Source organism: Pan paniscus, chromosome 23 (assembly GCF_029289425.2).
Source record: "Pan paniscus chromosome 23, NHGRI_mPanPan1-v2.0_pri, whole genome shotgun sequence".
Taxonomy (NCBI): Eukaryota; Metazoa; Chordata; class Mammalia; order Primates; family Hominidae; genus Pan; species Pan paniscus.
Genome location: NC_085927.1, coordinates 41,449,195 through 41,468,982, shown reverse-complemented (window position 1 = coordinate 41,468,982; position 19,788 = coordinate 41,449,195). Strand labels below are relative to the sequence as shown.

Sequence of the window (19,788 nt, the reverse complement as noted above, 5' to 3'; positions counted from 1 at the left end):
TTACCAAAGGCTAGGAGTAGGGAGAACTGGGAAGATGGTAATCAAAGGACACAAAGCCTCAGTTAAATAGGAGAAATAAAGTTGATTTTTTTTTTTTTTTTTTTTTTTGAGACAGAGTCTCACTCTGTCGCCCAGGCTGGAGTGTAGTGGAGCAATCTTGGCTCACTGCAAGCTCCACCTCCTAGGTCCACGCCATTCTCCTGCCTCAGCCTCCCAAGTAGCTGGGACTACAGGTGCCCGCCACCATGCCCAGCTAATTTTTTTTTGTATTTTTAGCAGAGACGGGGTTTCACCATGTTAGCCAGGATGGTATCAATCTCCTGACCTCATGATCCGACCGCCTTGGCCTCCCAAAATGCTGGGATTACAGGCGTGAGCCACCGCACCCGGCCAGTTGATTTTTAATATCTATTGAACAGCATGGTGACTATAGCTAACAATTCAGTACTACATTTTTTTTTTTTTTTTGAGATGGAGTTTCACTCTGTCACCCGGGCTGGAGTGCAGTGGCACAATCTCCAATCTCGGCTCACTGCAACCTCCAACTCCCAGATTCAAGTGATTCTCCTGCCTCAGCTTCCCGAGTAGCTGGAATTATAGTAGCGTGCCACCATGCCAGACTAATTTTTGTATTTTTAGTAGAGACAGGGTCTTGCCATGTCAGCCAGGCTGGTCTCCAACTCCTGACCTCAGGTAATCCACCCACCTCAGCCTCTGAAAGTGCTGGGATTGGCCGGGCCTGGTGGCTCATGCCTGTAATCCCAGCACTTTGGGAGGCTGAGGTGGGCGGATCATGAGGTCAGGAGTTTGAGACCAGCCTGATCAACATGGTGAAACCCTGTCTCTACTAAAAATTCAAAAAAAATTAGCCAGGCATGGTGGTGTGCACCTGTAATCCCAGCTACCCAGGAGGCTGAGGCAGGAGAATCGCTTGAACCCAGGAGGCGGAAGTTGCAGTGAGCTGAGATCGCACCACTGCACTCCAGCCTGGGCGACAGAGCAAGACTCTGTCTAAAACAAAACAAAACAAAACAAAACAAAACGAAAAACCAAAGTGCTGGGATTGCCAGCATGAGTCACCACGCCCGAGTACTATATATTTCAGTATCCCTAAGAGAGTAAATCTCAAATCTTCTCATCACAAAAAATGTCAAGGCTGGGTACAGCATCTAACGCCTGTAGTCCGAGCACTTTGGGAGGGGCAGACTGCTTGAGGCCAGGAGTTCAAGACCAGCCTAGGCAACGTGGTGAAACCCCATTTCTACAAAAAATACAGAAATTCACCAGACATGGTGGTGCATTACTGAAGTCCCAGCTACTTGGGGGTCTGAGGCATGAAGATTGCTTGATCCCAGGAGGCTGAGGCTGCAGTGAGCCATGATCACACCACTGCACTCCAGCCTGGGCAACAAAGCGAGACCCTGTCTCAAAAGAAAAAAAAAAGTCAAATACTTGAGGTGACAGATAAGTTAAATAGCTTGATTTCATCATTTTACATTGTATTAAAAAATCATAACATCAGCCGGGCATGGTGGCTGATGCCTGTAATCCCAGTCAGGAGCTTGAGACCAGCCTGGCCAACATGGTGAAACCCTATCTGTATTAAAAATACAAAAACTGGCTGGGCGCTGTGGCTCATGCCTGTAATCCCAGCACTTTGGGAGGCCAAGGCAGGCGGATCACAAGGTCAGAAGATCAAGACCATCCTGGCTAACATGGTGAAACCCCGTCTCTACTAAAAATACAAAAAATTAGCCGGGCGTGGTGGCGGGCGCCTGTAGTCCCAGGTACTTGGGAGGCTGAGGCAGGAGAATGGCATGAACCTGGGAGGCAGAGCTTGCACTGAGCCGAGATTGCGCCACTAAACTCCAGCCTGGGCAACAGAGCTAGACTCCGTCTCAAAAAAAAAAAAAATACAAATATTAGCTGGGTATGGTGGCGGGCGCCTGTAATCCCAGCTACTTGGGAGGCTGAGGCAGGAGAATTGTTTGAACCCCTGAGGTGGAGGTTGCAGTGAGCCAAGATTGTGCCATTGCAACTCCAGCCTGGGCGACAGGGCGAGACTCCGTCTCAAAAAAAAAATAGTAATAATAAATAAATAATAACATCACTTTGTATCCTATAAATACATACAACTATAATTTGTCAATATATAAAAAAAGGAATTTAAAAACTGAAAACAGTCCAAATGCCCATCAGCAAAATAGATAAACTGAAATATTCTTACCATGTAATTTTTTTTTTTTTTGAGATGGAGTTTCGCTCTTATTGCCCTGGCTGGAGTGCAATGGCACAATCTCAGCTTACCGCAACCTCCGCCTCCCGGGTTCAAGCAATTCTTCTGCCTCAGCCTCCTCAATAGCTGGGATTACAGACATGTGCCACCACACCCGGCTAATTTTGTATTTTTAGTAGAGATGGGGTTTTACCATATTGGTCTGACTGGTCTCAAACTCCTGGCCTCAGATGATCTGCCCGCCTCGGCCTCCCAAAGTGTGGGGATTACAGTGCTGGGATTACAGGCGTGAGCCACTGCGCCGGCCAATAACCTATTTCTTTACCTGGGTTATGGTTACATTGCTTGTTTCAAAATGATATCTTAAATGATACATTTTCCCATACCTTTCTGAATCTGCATATTTAACACCTAAGGCTGGGGCACGGTGACTCACACCTGTAATCCCAGCACTTTGGGAGGCCAAGACAGGCGGATCACTTGAGGCCAGGAGTTCAAGACCAGCCAGACCAACATGGCGAAGCTCCTTCTCTACTAATATAAAAAAATTACCTGGGCATGGTGGCATGTACCTGTAATCCCAGTTACTCCGGAGATTAAGGCAGGAGAATCACTGAACCCGGGAGGCAGAGGCTTCAGTGAGCCAAGATCACGCCATTGCACTCCAGCCTGGGCAACAGAGCAAGACTCTGTCTCAAACAAACAAACAAAAAACTTAAAGGAAATACATTCCCTTCTTAGCCTCCCCAACCTAAAGCAGCAGGGTATTTGAAGAAACCAGGCTGAGGCAGGAGAATTGCTTGAACTGGGAGGCAGAGGTTGCAGTGAGCCGAGATCGCGCCATGCACTCCAACCTGAGCGACAGAGCAGAACTCCATCTCAAAAAAAAAAAAAAAAAAAAAAAAAAAAAAGAAACTATGCCAGAGTTAGAGGTCACAGAGCTTCATATTAAGGCCATCGTTAATTTGCTTGAGAAGATGAAATAAAGCAGGCCTAAAGAGTACTCTGCGGACCATGTAGTAAACACTGTCAGGGTGCTGGTTCAGCTTACGAGGACTCCTTCTATGAGAACGTCTATCAACAGGGGCAGGATCTCAGCAGCTATGCTTGAACTCAATGACCTTCCTCCAAGTCCTAGTTGATTACACTGGGGGAAAAAATTGACCCTTGCTGGATCAACCAAATTCATTCTCCCACGATGAAATTTTGAAGCACAAAGATGGCTCTGCTCAGGAAGAAGGGTCCATAATACCTGCTGAATAGGTCTCAAACAGTTCTCTCTCCCACTTTGCCCAAGACCCAGTGGATTCTATAAGAAACTTCTGTATATTCATAGCATCCTAAGTTGCAAGCTACAGGAACCCAATTCAAATTAGTTTAAGAAAAAAAAAGAGCGTAACCGTAAGGGTCCCTCATTAAAACTGACAAGTCTTTACCTAGATCAACCAATGAGAAAAGAGAGAAGACATGGATCACCAAAATTAGGTATGAAAGAGAGGACATTACCACTGACCCTTCATAAATTAAAAGAATTATAAGGGCATACAATTAACTTTATGCCAACAAATTAGACAACATAAATGAAATGGAAAAATTTCTAGAAAAACTGAAATTACCAAAATTAACTCAGGAAGAAACACAGTTGGGCTCAGTGGCTCATGCCTGTAATCCCAGTACTTTGGGAGGCCGAGGTAGGTGGGTCATTTGAGGTCAACGAGTTCAAGACAAGCCAGGCCAACATGGTAAAACCCCATCTCTAATAAAAATACAAAAATTAGCCAGGCGTGGTGGCATGCATCTGTAATCTCAGCTACTCGGGAGGCTGAGGCAGGAGAATTGCTTGAACCAGGGAGGCAGAGGTTGCAGTGAGCTGAGATCACACCACCGTACTCCAGTCTGAGTGACAAGAGTGGGACTCTATCTCAAAAAACAAACAAAAACAATAAATAGAAACCTAATAGATCTCTAACAAGTAAAAAAAATTAAATGAGTAATTAAAAATTTTCCTACAAAGAGGCCAGGCTTGGTAGCTCACACCTGTAATCCCAGCACTTTGGGAGGCTGAGGCAGCAAGATTGCCTGAGCCCAGGAGTTAGAAACTGCACTGAGCTGTGATCGTGCCACTGTACTCCAGCCCAGGCAACAGAGCAAGACCCTGTCTCTAAAATAAATAATTTTTCCTACAAAAAAAAGCACAGATAGTTTCAGTGATTAATTCTACCAAAGATTTAAAAAGAAATAATAGGCCAAGCACTATCGCTCAACACCTGTAATCCCAGCACTTTGGCAGGCAGAGGTGGGCAGATCACCTCAGGAATTTGAGACCAGCCTGGCCAACATGATGGAGAATCGCTTGAACTGGGCAGGCAGAGATTGCAGTGAGCCGAGACTGTACCACTGCACTCCAGCCTGGGCAACAGAGCGAGACTCCATGTCAAAAATAAATAAATAAATAAATAAATATCAAAACAATGCTCCATAAACTCTTCCAGAAAATAGAGGAACACTTCCAAATTCATTGAGACCAGTATCACCATCATACCAAAGACAAAGATATTACCAAAAAGAAAAATAAAAGACCAATAGACCTCGTGACTACAGACATAAAAATCCTCAAAAAATCGTAGCAAACCAAATCCAACAACGTATAAAAACCACTGTGATGGTTAATATTAAGTGTCAACTTGATTGAATTGAAGGACGCAAAGTATTGTTTCTGGGTGTATCTGGGCGTTGCCAGAAGATATTAACATTTGAGTCAGTGGACTAGGAGAGGAAGACCCACCCACAATGTGGGTGGGCACCATCCAATGGCTGCCAGCACCACTAGGAAAAGCAGGCAGAAGGTAGGAGAAGCTGACTAGCTAAGTCTTCTAGCCTGCATCTTTCTCCCATGCTGGATGTTTCCTGCCCTCGAACATCAGACTCCAAGTTCTTTGGCTGTTGGATTCTTGGACTTACACCAGTGGTTTACCAGGGGCTCACAAGCCTTTGGCCACAGATTGAAGGCTGCACTGTTGGCTTCCCTATTTTTGAGGTATTGGGACTTGGACTGAGCCACTACTGGCTTCCTTGCTCCTCAACTTGCAGACTGCCTATGACGGGACTTCACCTTGTGATTGTGTGAGTCAATTCTCCTTAACAAACTCCCTTTCACATATACATATATCCTATTAGTTCTTTTCCTCTAGAGGACCCTGACTAACACAACTATATGCCATATAAACACCATGACTAAGTGGGATTTATCCCAGGAATGCAAGGCTGATTTAACATTCAAAAATCAATTTATGTAATACACCTATTAATAGAAAAAAGAGCAAAAGCCACATTATCTCAATAAACGTACAAAAACCATGTGACAAAATCCATTAACATTCATGATAAAACCTATGAAAGGTCACAAGAAAATAGATGACATACTAAAAATAGGATAATTTGAAGATGGTATATTTACAAACTTGTGGGTATAGAGGAACTACAAGAAACAGTGCAGGAACCTGAAGCTAGTAGAAGCTAAGGTGGTACTACCTCTAGGCCCAAAGAGATGAGGGGAGGGAACAATTACCAAAACCCAGAAAGGGAGAGTTATACAGAGGCTGCCACGTTATAAGGTGCCGAGAGCTTCATTGGAGAGATACAGTCAACTGAAGGTAAAAGTCTGAAAGCAACCATGATCAAAAGTAGAAGACACGAGAGCCAGCCAACCTGGATGATATAACTTCAAAGCTCAGGAAAATAATACTCACTTCTGCTCAGAATCAAATTTTAATGATTGATATTTCCATGCACTACTCAGAATGTTTTTTGACTGTAACATAATGTACGAAATGTGTATTATCTTATAGATGAAAAATTTGAAATATCAATGACAAAAAAAATTTACCCATAGTTACTACCTCACTCATAATTTATAATTTTTTCATACACAAAATGTTTACAGTTTTATATGAACCATCATTCCAGTTATATTTTTTTCTCAAGTCCCATCACTCACCTGGAATCAACCTTCTTCTCCATTCTCTGCTTAATCACTTTTTGATGGAAATTGTGGCTTGATATACACTTCTCAGTGAGCAGATTCTTCATGAATCAAAGTCTTTTATCTTCCCCTTCTAACTACAAGAAAAAGAGAATAAAAAAGAGATAAAATGATTTGCAGCCTCTCAGGAGCCACATTTCTGAACTACCTGCCAGCTCCTAGTCTCCTGCCCTCCTTAATTCAACACTAGATGAATGTGGGCTAGGTCTCTGACTTAAAATATTATATTTAAATTACTTTTTTTATTTTTTATTTTTTGAGACGAAGTCTTGCTCTTTCACCCAGGCTGGAGTGCAGTGGCACGATCTTAGCTCACTGCAACCTCCACCTCCTGGGCTCAAGCAATTCTCCTGCCTCAACCTCTCAAGTAGCTGAGATTACAGGTACCTGCCACCACACCCGACTAATTTTTGTATTTTTCAGTAGAGACAGGATTCCACCATGTTGGCCAGGCTGGTCTCAAACTCCTGACCTCAAGTGATCTGCCCACCTTGGCCTCCCAAAGTGCTAAAATTACAGTGGTGAGCCACCACACCCAGCCTCATTGTGGCTTTGATTTGCATTTCTGTAATGATCAGTGATATTGAGCTTTTTTTCATGTTTGTTCACCATATATATGTCTTCTTTTGAAAAGTGTCTGTTCATGTCGTTTGCCCACTTCTTAATAGGGCTGTTTTTATCTCATAATGTTGTAAATGCTAGATGTTAGACCTTTGTCAGATGGATAGAGTGCAAAAATTTTCTCCCATTCTGTAGGTTGTCTGTTTACTCTGATGATAGTTTCTTTTGCTGTGCAGAAGTGCTTTAATTTAATTAGAAATTAAACTAAATTTGTCAATTTGTGATTCTGTTGCAATTGCTTCTGGCATCTTCATCATGAAATCTCTGCCTGTGCCTATGTCTTGAATGGTATTGCCTAGATTTTCTTCTAGGGTTTTTATAGTTCTGGGTTTTAAATTTAACTCTTTAACCCATCTTGAGTTAGTTTTTATATATGGTGTAAAGAAGGGGTCCAGCTTCAATATTTGAATATGGCTAGCCAGTTCTCCCAGCACCTGTTATTAAATAGGGACTCCTTTCCCCATTGCTGGTTTTGGTCACATTTGTCAAGATCAGATGGTTGTAGGTGTGCAGTCTTATTTCTGGGTTCTCTATTCTGTTCCATTAGTCTATGTTTCTGTTTTTGTGCCAGTACCATTCTGTTTTTGTTACTGTAACCTCGTAGTATAGTTTGAAGTTGGGTAGCATGATGCCTGCAGCTTTGTTCTTTTTGCTTAGGATTGTCCTGGCTATTCATGCTTTTTTGTTCCATATGAATTTTAAAGTAGTTTTTTCTAATTCTGTGAAGAATGTCAATGGTAGTTAATGGTAACAGCATTGAATCTGTAAATTACCTTGGGCAGTATGGCCATTTTCATGATATTGATTTTTCCTATCCATGAGCATGGAATGTTTTTCCATTTGTTTGTGTCACCTCTGATTTCTTTGAGCAGTGGTTTGTAGCTCTACTTGAAGAGGTCTTTCACTTCCCTTGTTAGCTGTATTCCTAGGTATTTTATTATTTTTGTGGCAACTGTGAATAGGAATTCATTCATGATTTGGTTCTCTGCTTGCCTGTTGTTGGTGTACAGGAATGTCTGCAATTTTTGCACATTGATCTGTATCCTGAGGCTTTGCTGAGGTTGGTTATCAGCTTAAGAAGCTTTTGGGCTGAGACGATGGGGTTTTCTAGATACAGAATCATGTCATCAGCAAAATGTTATTTTCTAATGAAGGAAACTGAGAGGAGAGCGAGCCACACTCAGAAGTTGTGCCTGGTTCTTTCTTCATGTCTAGATGCTTCAGCACCTTCAACTTCCCTTCACAAAAACACCAGTAGAGGCCAAGATTTCTTATTTTTCCTCAGATTAATTTTTATGGTTATCAGTGTTACTGTGTGTAGTTTTCATTTTCTTTCTTTTCTTTTTTTAAAGACAGAATTTCTGGCCAGGCACAGTGGCTCACGCCTGTAATCCCAGCCCTTTGGGAGGCTGAGTCGGGCAGATCACCTGAAGTCAGGAGTTCAAGACCAGCCTGCCCAACATGGGAAAACTCCATCTCTACTAAAAGTACAAAAATGAGCCAGGCATGGTGGTGGGCACCTGCAATCCCAGCTACTCAGGAGGCTGAGGCAGAAGAATCACTTGAACCCGTGAGGCAGAGGTTGCAGTGAACCGAGATCACACCACTGCACTGCAGCCTGGGCAACAGAGCAAGACTCTGTCTCAGAAAAAAAAAAAAAAGACAGGATTTCCCTCTGTCACCCAGGCTGGAACGCAGCAGTGCAATCGCAGCTCACTGCAGCCTCGACCTCCTCAGGCTCAGGTGATCCTCCCACCTCAGCCTCCCAAAGTATTACGATTACAGGCATGAGCCACCATGCCTGGCCTTTTTTCTTTCTCATGCTGTCATCCAGGGTCTCATGTTATTATCCAGGCTGAAGTACTGTGGCACCATCACGGCTCACTGCAGCCTCAACCTCCCATGCTCAAGCAGTCCTCTCACCATAGCCTCCCAAGTAGCTGGGACCACAGGTATGTGCCACCATGCTCAGCTTATTTTTTATTATTTGTAGAGATAGGGTCTTGCTATATTGCTCAGGCTGGTCTCAAACTCCTGAGCTCAACTGATCTATCCACCTTAGCCTCCCAAAGTGCCTTTTTTTGTGTGTAGAGATAGGGTCTCACTCTGTCACTCAGGCTGGAGTGCAGTGGTGTGCTCATAGCTGACTGTAATCTCAAACTCCTGGCCTCAAGCAATTCTCCTGTCTTGGCCTCCCAAGTAGCTGGGACTACAGACAGGCACCACTGCACCTTGCCTAGTTTTCATTTTTTCTTTTTCTTTTTTTTTTTTTTTTTTTTGAGACAGTCTCACTCTGTTGCCCAGGCTGGAATGCAGTGGTGCAATCTAGGCTCACTGCAACCTCCACTTCCCGGGTTCAACCGATTCTCCTGCTTCAGCCTCCCATGTAGCTGGGATTACAGGAATGCACCACCACAACTGGCTACTTTTTGTATTTTTAGTAGAGATGGGGTTTCCCCATGTTGGCCAGGCTGGTCTTAAACTCCTGACCTTAAATGATCTGCCCGCCTCGGCCTCCCAAAGTGCTGGGACTATAGGCGTGAGCCACTGTGCCTGAGCCCATTTTTCATTTTCAATTGGTGATAATTTGTATCAAAAATATTCATTAGGAACTGAATAAATTATGACATAGTTTTTTAAATTATTATTATTATTATTATTACTATTTTTCTTTTAGTGCCAGGAATAGCAGTGTTGTGGGTTGAATTGTGTTCCCCAAAAAAGATTTGCTGAAATCCTCACCCCTGCTACCTGCGAATGTGACATTATCTGAAAACAGGGTCTTTGCAGAAGTAATTAAGATGTAAGTTAAGATGAGGTCACATGGGAGTAGGGTGGGCCCGTAATCCAACACGATTTGTGTCTTTCTTAAAAGAGAAGAGATACAGGGACAGATACACATAAAGAGGAGAATGCAATGTGATGACAGAGGCAGAGATTAGAGTGATGTATCTACAAGAATTGCCAAAGATTGCTGGCAACATCAGAAGCTAAGAGAAAGGCATGGAACAGATCCTCCCCTGAGCCTTCAGGGAGAGGATGACACCTTGATTTCAGACTTCTAGCCTCTAAAACTGTGAAAGAATAAACTTCTATTAGTTTTAAGCCACCCGGTTTGTGGTACTTTGTTACAGCAGCCCTAGGAAACTAATACAAGTAGTAAGATAGAAGAGTAAGATTTAAGTAAATGGTGGAGGCAAGCTAACAGGGTGAACACGTCCTGTGTTGAGTAACGGTGATGCATTTACAAGATGTTTCATTCTAAAAGAATGAAGTCACCCTTATAATCAAGGTCACATATTTCAATGACAATCAGACAAGGAATTAGCCAGTTTATCCATACAAAACGAATAATCCTTACTTACATCAAACCGATGTCCTAGTTTTTCTGATACTACACTCCAAGTAACAGAGGTCATCATAAGTGATTATTTCTACAAATAAATCAAATGGAGTATTCAAATAGTGATTTTTTGTGAAATACTGCTATAATCAATGTGTCACCGCCTTGGGTTTCTGTCATAATGATCCTGTGGAATGTCCTTCGTGGTCAAGGACTCCCTTTTGTTATATACTCTATACCAGCATTCTACCTATTTGTACATGTCTGCCTTCCCCACTAAAATATAAATTCCATGGAAACAGGAATCACATCTGATCTTCTCTCCACTCTATCTCCAGCCTCTAAAACAACATCTGTAACCTCACAGATAAAATACACATATACTGGAAAAACTAGGACACAGGTTTGCTTTCAATAAGGACATGTATGAATATAAACTTGCTTATAAGTTGGAATATAATGATAATCAAATACAAAACATGGCCGAGGACGGTGGCGCATGCCTGTAATCCTAGAACTTTGGGAGGCCGAAGCAGGTGGATCACCTGAGGTCAGGAGTTCGCCACCAGCCTGACTAACGTGGTGAAACCCTGTCTCTACTTAAAAAAAAAAAAATTGGCATGGTGGCCAATGCCTGTAATCCGAGCTACTTGGGAGGCTGAAACAAGAGAATCACTTGTACCTAGGAGGCGAAGGTGGCAGTGAGCCAAGATCACACCACTGTACTCCAGCCTGGGCAACAAGAGCCAAACTCCATCTCAAAAAAAAAAAAAACAGTCCAAGAAAAACAAAAATTATTAGGTGTTGACTCCCAGTTAAACATGTAGATTGACCTTCTAAGGTGGCAGCAAAGAATACAAAGGAACGAACCATAAGGTTAAAGAGATGACAGAAGCGATTATAGGACATGAGGGATTTCCACAGGTTTTACAAGAAAGGAAAATGAAGTGGCCTAACAGGTTTGATGAAATGAAAAACTTCAGAGTGGATACCAAAGGAAAGTGGACCACACAGAATTCCAACCCTGTCAGACAGGGTATTCACGCCACTTCTGCTGTCCCGCTTCCAAAATTCTGGTAGCTAGATGGTACCTCTCAGGCAGGAGACTGGAAAAGTCTTCTCAGAAAACAATAAAAACTAACACACCTCCAGATTCTGAGACCTGTGCCTTACTCTCCATCAATGAAAAAGCAGACTTGTCCCTAGATTACTCTAAAGTGAAGCCCATGAACTCACAAGTCCTGCTCAGACACTAGGAACTTCCAACTAATTTCTCAGTTACACATTTTTTTTTTTTTTTTTTTTTTTTTTTTTGAGACAGAGTCTCGCTTTGTTGCCCAGGCTGGAGTGCAGTGGCTCAATCTCGGCTCACTGCAAACTCTGCCTCCTGGGTTCAAGCGATTCTTCTGTCTCAGCCTCCTGAGTACCATCACACCTGGCTAAGCTAGACTGGTCTTGAATTCCTGACCTCAAGTGATCTGCCCGCCTCAGCCTCCCAAAGTGCTGGGATTACAGGTGGGACCCACCACGCTCAGCCATAATCTCTCAGTCACACTTAAGTATAAACAGACAATTGAGAATCATAAAACATTTAGAAAAGACCTCCAACAAATAAAAAAGAGACCAAAATAAACCCAACAAAGCACTGATGAAGTGCTACCATCCATGATGAAATCTTGCTAAAAAATTGAACCTGGCCGGGCGCAGTGGCTCACGCCTGTAATCCCAGGACTTCAGGAGGCCGAGGCAGGTGGATCACCTAAGGTCAGGAGTTCAAGACCAGCCTGGACAACATGGTGAAACCCCGTCTCTAATAAAAATATAAAAATTAGCCGGGCATGGTGGCAGGTGCCTGTAATCCCAGCTACTTGGGAGGCTGAGGCAGGAGAATCGCTTGAACCCAGGAGGTGGAGGCTGCAGGAGCCGAGATCATGCCATTACACTCCAGCCTGGATGACAAGAGTGAAACTCCATCTCAAAAAAAAAAAAAAATTGAACCTGAATATCATCCAGCCTCATCTAGAACTAAGTACAGTAAGTCCTCACTTAATGTCATTGATAGGTTCTTGGAAACTGCAACTTTAAGCAAAATGATGTATAAGGAGACCAATTTTACCATAAAAGGTAGTTGATATAAACAAGATTTAAGTTCCTGTAACATATTTCTGGTCAGAAAACATCACCAAACTTCTAAATAAAGATCCAAACCCTTTTAATGTTAAACACTGAAATAAATGTGAGCTATACATATATGTACGGAAGATTCATAAGAACAAGTAAGATATTTACCCACTTATTCCAGTTCAGGGTCAAGGTTGGCTAGAGTGTATCCTGGCAGCTCAGGGCACAAGGGGGGAAGCCACCCTGGACAGGAAGCCATTCATGGCATTGCACACTCACGCACACACTCACTCACACTAGGATCATTTAGACATGTCAATGAAGCTAATGTGCTTATCGTGGGGACATGGGAGGAAATCAGAGCATCCGGCAAAAACCCACACAGGCATGAGGAACGTGCCAACTACAGACAGACAGTGGACCCATCCAGAATCGATTTTTTCTTATCAATGTTATGTTTTAACAAAATGTTGAGAGTACCACACAATCAAAAATGTATAGACTATAATCAAAATAACATCTATAGATAAGGTACTCTGCTACGCATTAGTGCTAAGCACTTTTCATGAACTACCTACTTTAATATAACCACCTCAGCAAGTGGTTATCAACTTCATTTTACAGAGGGAGGGCTCAAGGTTCCCAGCTAACAAGTGGCGGAACTGGGACTAGTACAGGCAGACCTCAGAGATACTGAGAGTTCAGCTGCAGACCACATAAATAAAGCCAGTCACATGAATTTTTTGATTTCCCAGTTCATATAAAAGTTATGTCGGCTGGGCACGGTGACTCACGCCTGTAATCCCAGCACTTTGGGAGGCCGAGACGGGCGGTCATGAGGTCAAGAGATCGAGACCATCCTGGCTAGCACAGTGAAACCCCGTCACTACTAAAAATACAAAAAATTAGCCGGGCGTGGTGGCGGGCGCCTGTAGTCCCAGCTACTCGGGAGGCTGAGGGAGGAGAATGGCGTGAACCCAGGAGGCAGAGCTTGCAGTGAGCCAAGATCACGCCACTGCACTCCAGCCTGGGCAACAGAGCGACACTCCGTCTCAAAAAAAAAAAAAAGTTATGTCTACACTTGTAGTTAAGTGTGCAATAGCATTGTCTAAAAAACTAATGTACATACCTTAATTTAAAAATATTTGGCCGGGCACAGTGGCTCACACCTGTAATCTCAGCACTTTGGGAGGCCAAGGTGGGTGGGTCATGGGGTCAGGAGTTCGAGACCAGCCTGGCCAATATGGTGAAACCCCGTTCTACTAAAAATACAAAAATTAGCTGGTGGTGGGCACCTGTAATCCCAGCTACTCAGGAGGCTGAGGCAGGAGAATTGCTTGAACCTGGGAGACGGAGGTTGCAGCAAGCCGAGATCGCACCATTGCATTCCAGCCTGGGCTACAGAGCAACACTCAGACTCAAAAAAAAAAAAAACCACACAGACACACAAAAACACCACTTTATTGGGCAGGTACAATGGCTCACGCCTGTAATCCCAGCACTTTGGGAGGCCCAGGCGGGAGAATCACCTGAGATCAGGAATTTGAGACCAGCCTGGCCAACATGGCAAAACCCTGTCTCTACTAAAAACACAAAATTAGCTGGCTGTAGTGGCAGGTGCCTGTAATTCTAGCTACTCAGGAGGCTGAGGCAGGAGAATCGCTTGAACCCAGGAGGCAGAGGTTGCAGTGAGCCAAGATCATGCCAATGCATTCCACCGTGGGTGATGAGATGAAACTGTCTCAAAAATAAAAATAAAAATAAATAAAAACACTTTATTGCTAAAAAATGCTAACAATTATCTGATTCTTCAGTGAGTTGTAATATTTTTGCCAGTAGAGGGTCTTGCCTCCATGTTAATAGCTGCTGACTGATCAGGGTAGTGATTGCTGAAGGTTGGAATGGCTATGGCAATTTATTTTTTCTTTCTTTTTTTTTTTTTTTTTTGAGACAGAGTCTCACTCTGTGGTGCGATCTCGGCTCCTGGGTTCAAGCGATTCTCCTGCCTCAGCCTCCCGAATAGCGGGGATTACAGGTGCCCGCCACCACAACTGGCTTTTATATTCTTAGTAGAGTCAGGGTTTCACCATGTTGGCCAGGCTGGTCTTGAACTACTGACCTCAAGTGATCGCCCACCTCAGCCACCCAAAGTGCTAGGATTACAGGCATGAGCCTGTAATGCAGGATTATACTGCATCTGGCAACTGTGGCATTTTCAATTTTTTTTTTTTTTTTTAAGATGGAGTCTCACTCTGTCGCCCAGGCTGAAGCACAGTGGTTGCAATGCTCACTGCAACCTCCGCCTCCTGGGTTCAAGCGATTCTCCTGCCTCAGCCTCTGGAGTAGCTGGGACTACAGGCGCATACCACCGTGCCTGGTAATATTTGTATTTTTAGTAGAGACGGGGTTTCACCATGTTGGCCAGACTGGTCTCGAACTCCTGACCTCAGGTAATCCGCCCGTCTCAGCCTCCCAAAGTGCTATGACAATTTCTTAAAATAAGACAATAGTGATGTGTATCACATCGATGGACTCTCTTCCTTTCATCAAAGATTTCTCTATAGCATGTAATGCTATTTAATAGCATTTTACCCACAGTAGAACATCTTTCAAATTGAAGTCAATCCTCTTAAATCCTACCACTGCTTTGTCAACTAAGTTTATGTAATATTCTAAATCCTTTGCTGTCATTTCAACAATGTTCACAGCATCTTCACCAGGTGTAGATTTCAACTCAAGAAACCACTTTCGCCAGGCACGGTGATTCACACCTGTAATCCCAGCACTTTGGGAGGCTGAGAGATGGAGACCATCCTGTCTAACACAGTGAAACCCTGTCTCTACTAAAAATACAAAAAATTAGCCAGGCGTGGTGACACATGCCTGTAATCCCAGCTACTCGGGAGGCTGAGGCAGAAGAATCACTTGAACCCGGGAGGCGGAGGTTGTGGTGAGCACTTTGAGAGGCCAAGGCAGGAGGACTGCTTGAGACCAGGAGTTCAAGACCAGCCTGCTCAACTAACAAGACCCTCATCTCAAAAAAAAAAAAAAAAAATTAGCGAGGCATGGTATTACACACCCAGGTACTGAGGAGGCAGGAGGCTAAGGCAGGAGGATCACTTTCGCCTAGAAGTTCAAGGCTGCAATGAGCCATGATCACCACTGCACTCCAGCCTGGACAACAGAACAAGACCCTGTCTGAAAACAAAAGCAAAAACAAAGCCGGGCATGTAGTGGCTCGGGTCTGTAATCCCAGCACTTTGGGAGGCCGAAGCAGGTGGATCACATGAGGTCAGGAGGTCAAGAGTGTGCCATGCACTCCAGCCTGGGCAATAAGAGTGAAACTCCATCTCAAAAAAAAAAAGAAAAAGAAAAAAAGAAACCACTCCTCATCCATCCAAGTTTTATCATGAGGTTGCAGCAATTGGTCACATTTTTAGGCTCCCCTTCTAATTCCAGTTGGCTTGATTTTTCTATCATATCTGCAGTTACTTCCTCCACTCGGGTCTTGAGTCTCAGTTATCCATGGCGGCCTGACTCAACTTTTTCAAACTCCTTTTAATGATTTTTTTTTTTTAAGACGGAGTCTTGCTCTGTCGGCCAGGCTGGAGTACAGTGGTGCAGTCTTGGCTCACTGCAACCTCTGCCTCCTGGGTTCAAGCAATTCTCATGCCTCAGCCTCCTGAGTAACTGGAATTACAGGCGCCCACCACCACACCCAGCTAATTTTTGTATTTTTAGTAGACACAGGGTTTCTTCACGTTGGCCAGGCTGGAATTGATATTTTAACCCCTTCCCACAAATCATGAATGTTCTTAATGGCACCTAGAAATCCTTTCCAGAAAATTTTCGATTTACTTTGCCCAGATCCATCAGAGGAATCACTACCTATGGCAGCTATGGCGTCACAAAATGTATTTTTTTTTTTTTTATATGGAGTCTCATCACTCTGTCGCCCAGGCTGGAGTGCAATGGCGCAATCTTGGCTCACTGCAAGCTCCGCCTCCGGGGTTCAAGTGATTCTCCTGCCTCAGCCTCCCCAGTAGCTGGGATTATAGGTGCCCGCCACATCCGGCTAATATTTTGTATTTTTTAGTTGAGATGGGGTTTCACTATGTTGGCCAGGCTGGTCTCAAACTCCTGACCTCGTGATCCACCAGCCTCGGCCTCCCAAAGTGCTGGGATTACAGGCATGAGCCACCATGCCCAGCCCACAAAATGTATTTCTTAAATAATGACTTGAAAGTCAAAATTACTCCTTGGACCATGGGCTATAGAATGCATACTGTGTTAGCAGACATGTAAAGTAACATTAATCTCTTTGTACATCTTCATCAGAGTTCCTTGGTGACCAGGTGCCTTGTTAATGACCAGTAATATCTTGAAAGGAATCCTTTTTTCTGAACAGTAGGTCTCGATAGTAGGCTTAAAATACTCAGTAAACCACACTGTAAATATGATGTAAAGACATTCAGTAAATAGACGTGTGGTCATCCTGGGTTTGTTGTTGCATTTACAGAGCATAGGCATTTCTAGCTTAGTCATTTCTAGCTTTTGATATAAAGTGAGAGACATGGAACTCTTCCTTTCACTGAACACTTAGGGGCCACTGTGGGGCTATTAATTGGCCTAATTTCAATATTGTTGCCTCTCAGGCTACAAGGAGGACCGAGAGGGAGGAGAGAAACAGGGAACTGGCAGGTAGTGGAGCAGTCAGACACAACACTTAAGTTTGCTGTCTTACACCAGTGAGGTTCGTGGCCACCTAAAACAATTGCAATAACAACATCAAAGATCACTGATCACAGATCACTGTAACGGTGCACCTGAAATAAAAAGTTTGAAATACAGCGATAGTTACCAAAGTGTAAGTGACAGGAAGTGGGCACATGCTGTTGAAAAAATAGTTGCTCGGTGCAGGGCTGCTTGCTACAAACTTTCAATTTGTAAAAAACACGGTATCTGTGAAGTGCAATAAAGCGAGGTATGGCTGTACTCAAGTCCCTCACATCATTCATTCAACAAATATTTACAACACATCTACACAGCAGTTAAGAAACCTGAACAGCCTCCCATAAAAACAGGTACCCACCTCCCACGCGGGGAAGGCTTCAAGGTTTGTTTACTGCGTTACTCCCTGCGGGCTCAGTGGGAGTAAGGTCGCCCATATACCAGCCCTTCCGCTCCTGGGCCACGGAGCCGGGAGGAGGAAACCCCTGATTTGGATCCGCGCACGCTAAGGGGCATTGCGTGGACTCGAGCACCGACCAGGAGCGCACTAGACGCCTGGGAGGATGCGGTGCCCCCGGGGCGGAAGACAAGAAGCCGAGAAGACGCGGCGGGAGAGGATGGCAGGCTCCGGGCCCCGTCCTGCGCCCTCTTGTCGCACTTCCTCCAGTCCCGCACCACAGACCCGCAGGTAGACAACATCACCTGCACTTTCAGGGGAGGAAGCGGAGGCTCGGACAGATTTCACCGGGCTCGGAGGAACCCGACTAAGGTCGGTGCCGGGCTCACTGCCGGAAAGGCCGAGCCCAGAAGAGGGTGGGGACGTTAGGGCCGGGCCTCGTACCTGGGGAAGCCGAGCCATCGGGCCTGACGTTGGGAGAAAACCCGGCGGTATAGGGCGGTCTGGGACCTGCTTCTTAACTCCCGCGCGGTCCACGCCCGCGTCAGCGCTTCGCGCGCCTCTAGACGCCAGTCTCGCGCGGGCCCGCCCTCGTCTCCACGGCGACGCGGCGCGCACGAGGACCACCCCGCCCAGACCCCGGGACTTGCGCAGCCTCAGTCGGGTAGGTGGCGCACCTCGGGTTGCTTTGCAGCTGCGGCAATGAGAGTCGGTTTCGAGGGGCGTGGAGCATGCACCCTCTGGGCATCCCCACCGAGGGTTCTTTATCTCCTTGGCTCGCCAGCTTCGCTCTGAGCTCAGCTTGCTACTGCTCCTCTTAGACAAGAGAAGTGGGAGGTATTCCGAGGCGGAACCCCGAGTTACGCCGCCCGCGGCCGAGCACTAAGGATGAGGTTCCAGCTGGGAGGCGGCTGCGAACGAAAGTCCTCCCTCCCTCACTTCCGGACTCGTGCGTGGGCCTCTCTGGCTTTTGGTTCACAGGGAGTGGAAACCGGAACCCGTGGAGTATGACCCGCCCATGCGTGGACCCGGCAGGTTGCTACAACTTGCACTTGGAGGGGAGAGGTCCCATGGCCCCCAAATTAGAAATACCAGGCTCATCTCTTTACATTTTAAAATGTAATTCATAAGCACTCTTTTTGTTAAATTTTTAAATTTGGGCTGATCCTAATAATCTTAAAAATAGGAGTGGGAGGGGTAAGTGGGACTTTTGAAATACTTTTTTACGTGCTTTGTAAAACATTTGAAAGCACGTGAGATTCCTGGTGCAGAGACCAAAAGCAGTTATTTACTTGAAAGATTTTACGCTAAAAACAGGAAAATTAACTTGTTGGGTGTCTCGGGGTTAGAATCACAGATAATTTGTATTTTTGCCCTATTTTCTACATGCTAATTTTTGCAATTAAAACATTTATTATTTATTTTTTGAGAAGGAGTCTCCCTCTGTAGCCCAGGCTGCAGTGCAGTGGCGTGATCTGGCCTCACTTCCACCTCCACCTCCCGGGTTCAAGTGTTTCTCCTGCCTCAGCCTCCCAGGCGCACGCCACCACACCCGGCTAATTTTTGTTTTTTGTTTTTGTTTTTGTTTTTGTTTTTTTGATAGAGACGGGTTTTACCATGTTGGCCAGGTGTGTCTCGAACTCCTGACCTCAGATGATCCGCCCGCCTCGGCCTCCCAAAGTGCTGTGATTACAGGCATGAGCCACCGCGCCTGGCCCTAAATTATGTTTTATATGGTGAAACCTCGTCTCTATTAAAAATAAAATTAAAAAAATTAGCCGGGGGTGGTAGTGGGCACCTGTAATCCCAGCTACTGGGGAGGCTGAGGCAGGAGAATCGCTTGAACCCAGGAGGCAAATGTTGCAGTGGGCCGAGATAGCGTATTTGCATTTGCCTGGGCAACGAGCAAAACTGTCTCAAAAATAATAATAATAATAATAATTTAAAGGGAGTTCTACTTTAGCGGACATCAATGCCAATGTTTTAAGGACAACTTTTATCTGAACTTAATGTGGCCAAGTAGTTTTAAAATAATTTAGTAAGCTTCAAGGTTGTAATTAACAGTATAACAAAAATATATTTACTGTAATTCAGCCTAAGTACTTTTATGTAATTATGTAGATTTATATAAATTATATATTTAGGATAAGTCAATAAGCACTTCTTTCTAGATGATTTGAGCTAATTTCCTAATGCTTTCTTCCTGTTATGTGCATTTACCATCCTCAGCTTTGACAAATTTAGGAGGGATGAAAGGCATTTCCATTTGAGTTACAATGAAAATAGTCCTGTTGGGA

At 44.5% G+C, this 19,788-nt stretch overlaps 1 protein-coding gene across 21 annotated transcripts in view; it reads right to left on the bottom strand.

The window, feature by feature from the left end:
* SFI1 (SFI1 centrin binding protein) overlaps positions 1–18,601 on the bottom strand; it is a 118,022-nt gene extending 99,421 nt beyond the window's left edge. For 6 of the 21 annotated variants that reach the window (XM_034949342.3, XM_003821472.5, XM_034949347.3 and 3 more), the window contains exons 1-2: positions 17,936–18,597; positions 6,234–6,355 (exon numbers count right to left, since the gene is read on the bottom strand). In XM_034949342.3, coding sequence (XP_034805233.2) covers positions 6,234–6,325 — 92 coding nt within the window. In that variant the 5' untranslated portion in view covers positions 6,326–6,355; positions 17,936–18,597. Of the gene's footprint in view, positions 1–6,233; positions 6,356–17,935 lie in introns of all 21 variants that reach the window. The other 15 variants (XM_034949350.3, XM_003821474.6, XM_008974950.4 and 12 more) reach the window with 12 other exon arrangements.
* Positions 18,602–19,788: the final 1,187 nt, after the last annotated feature.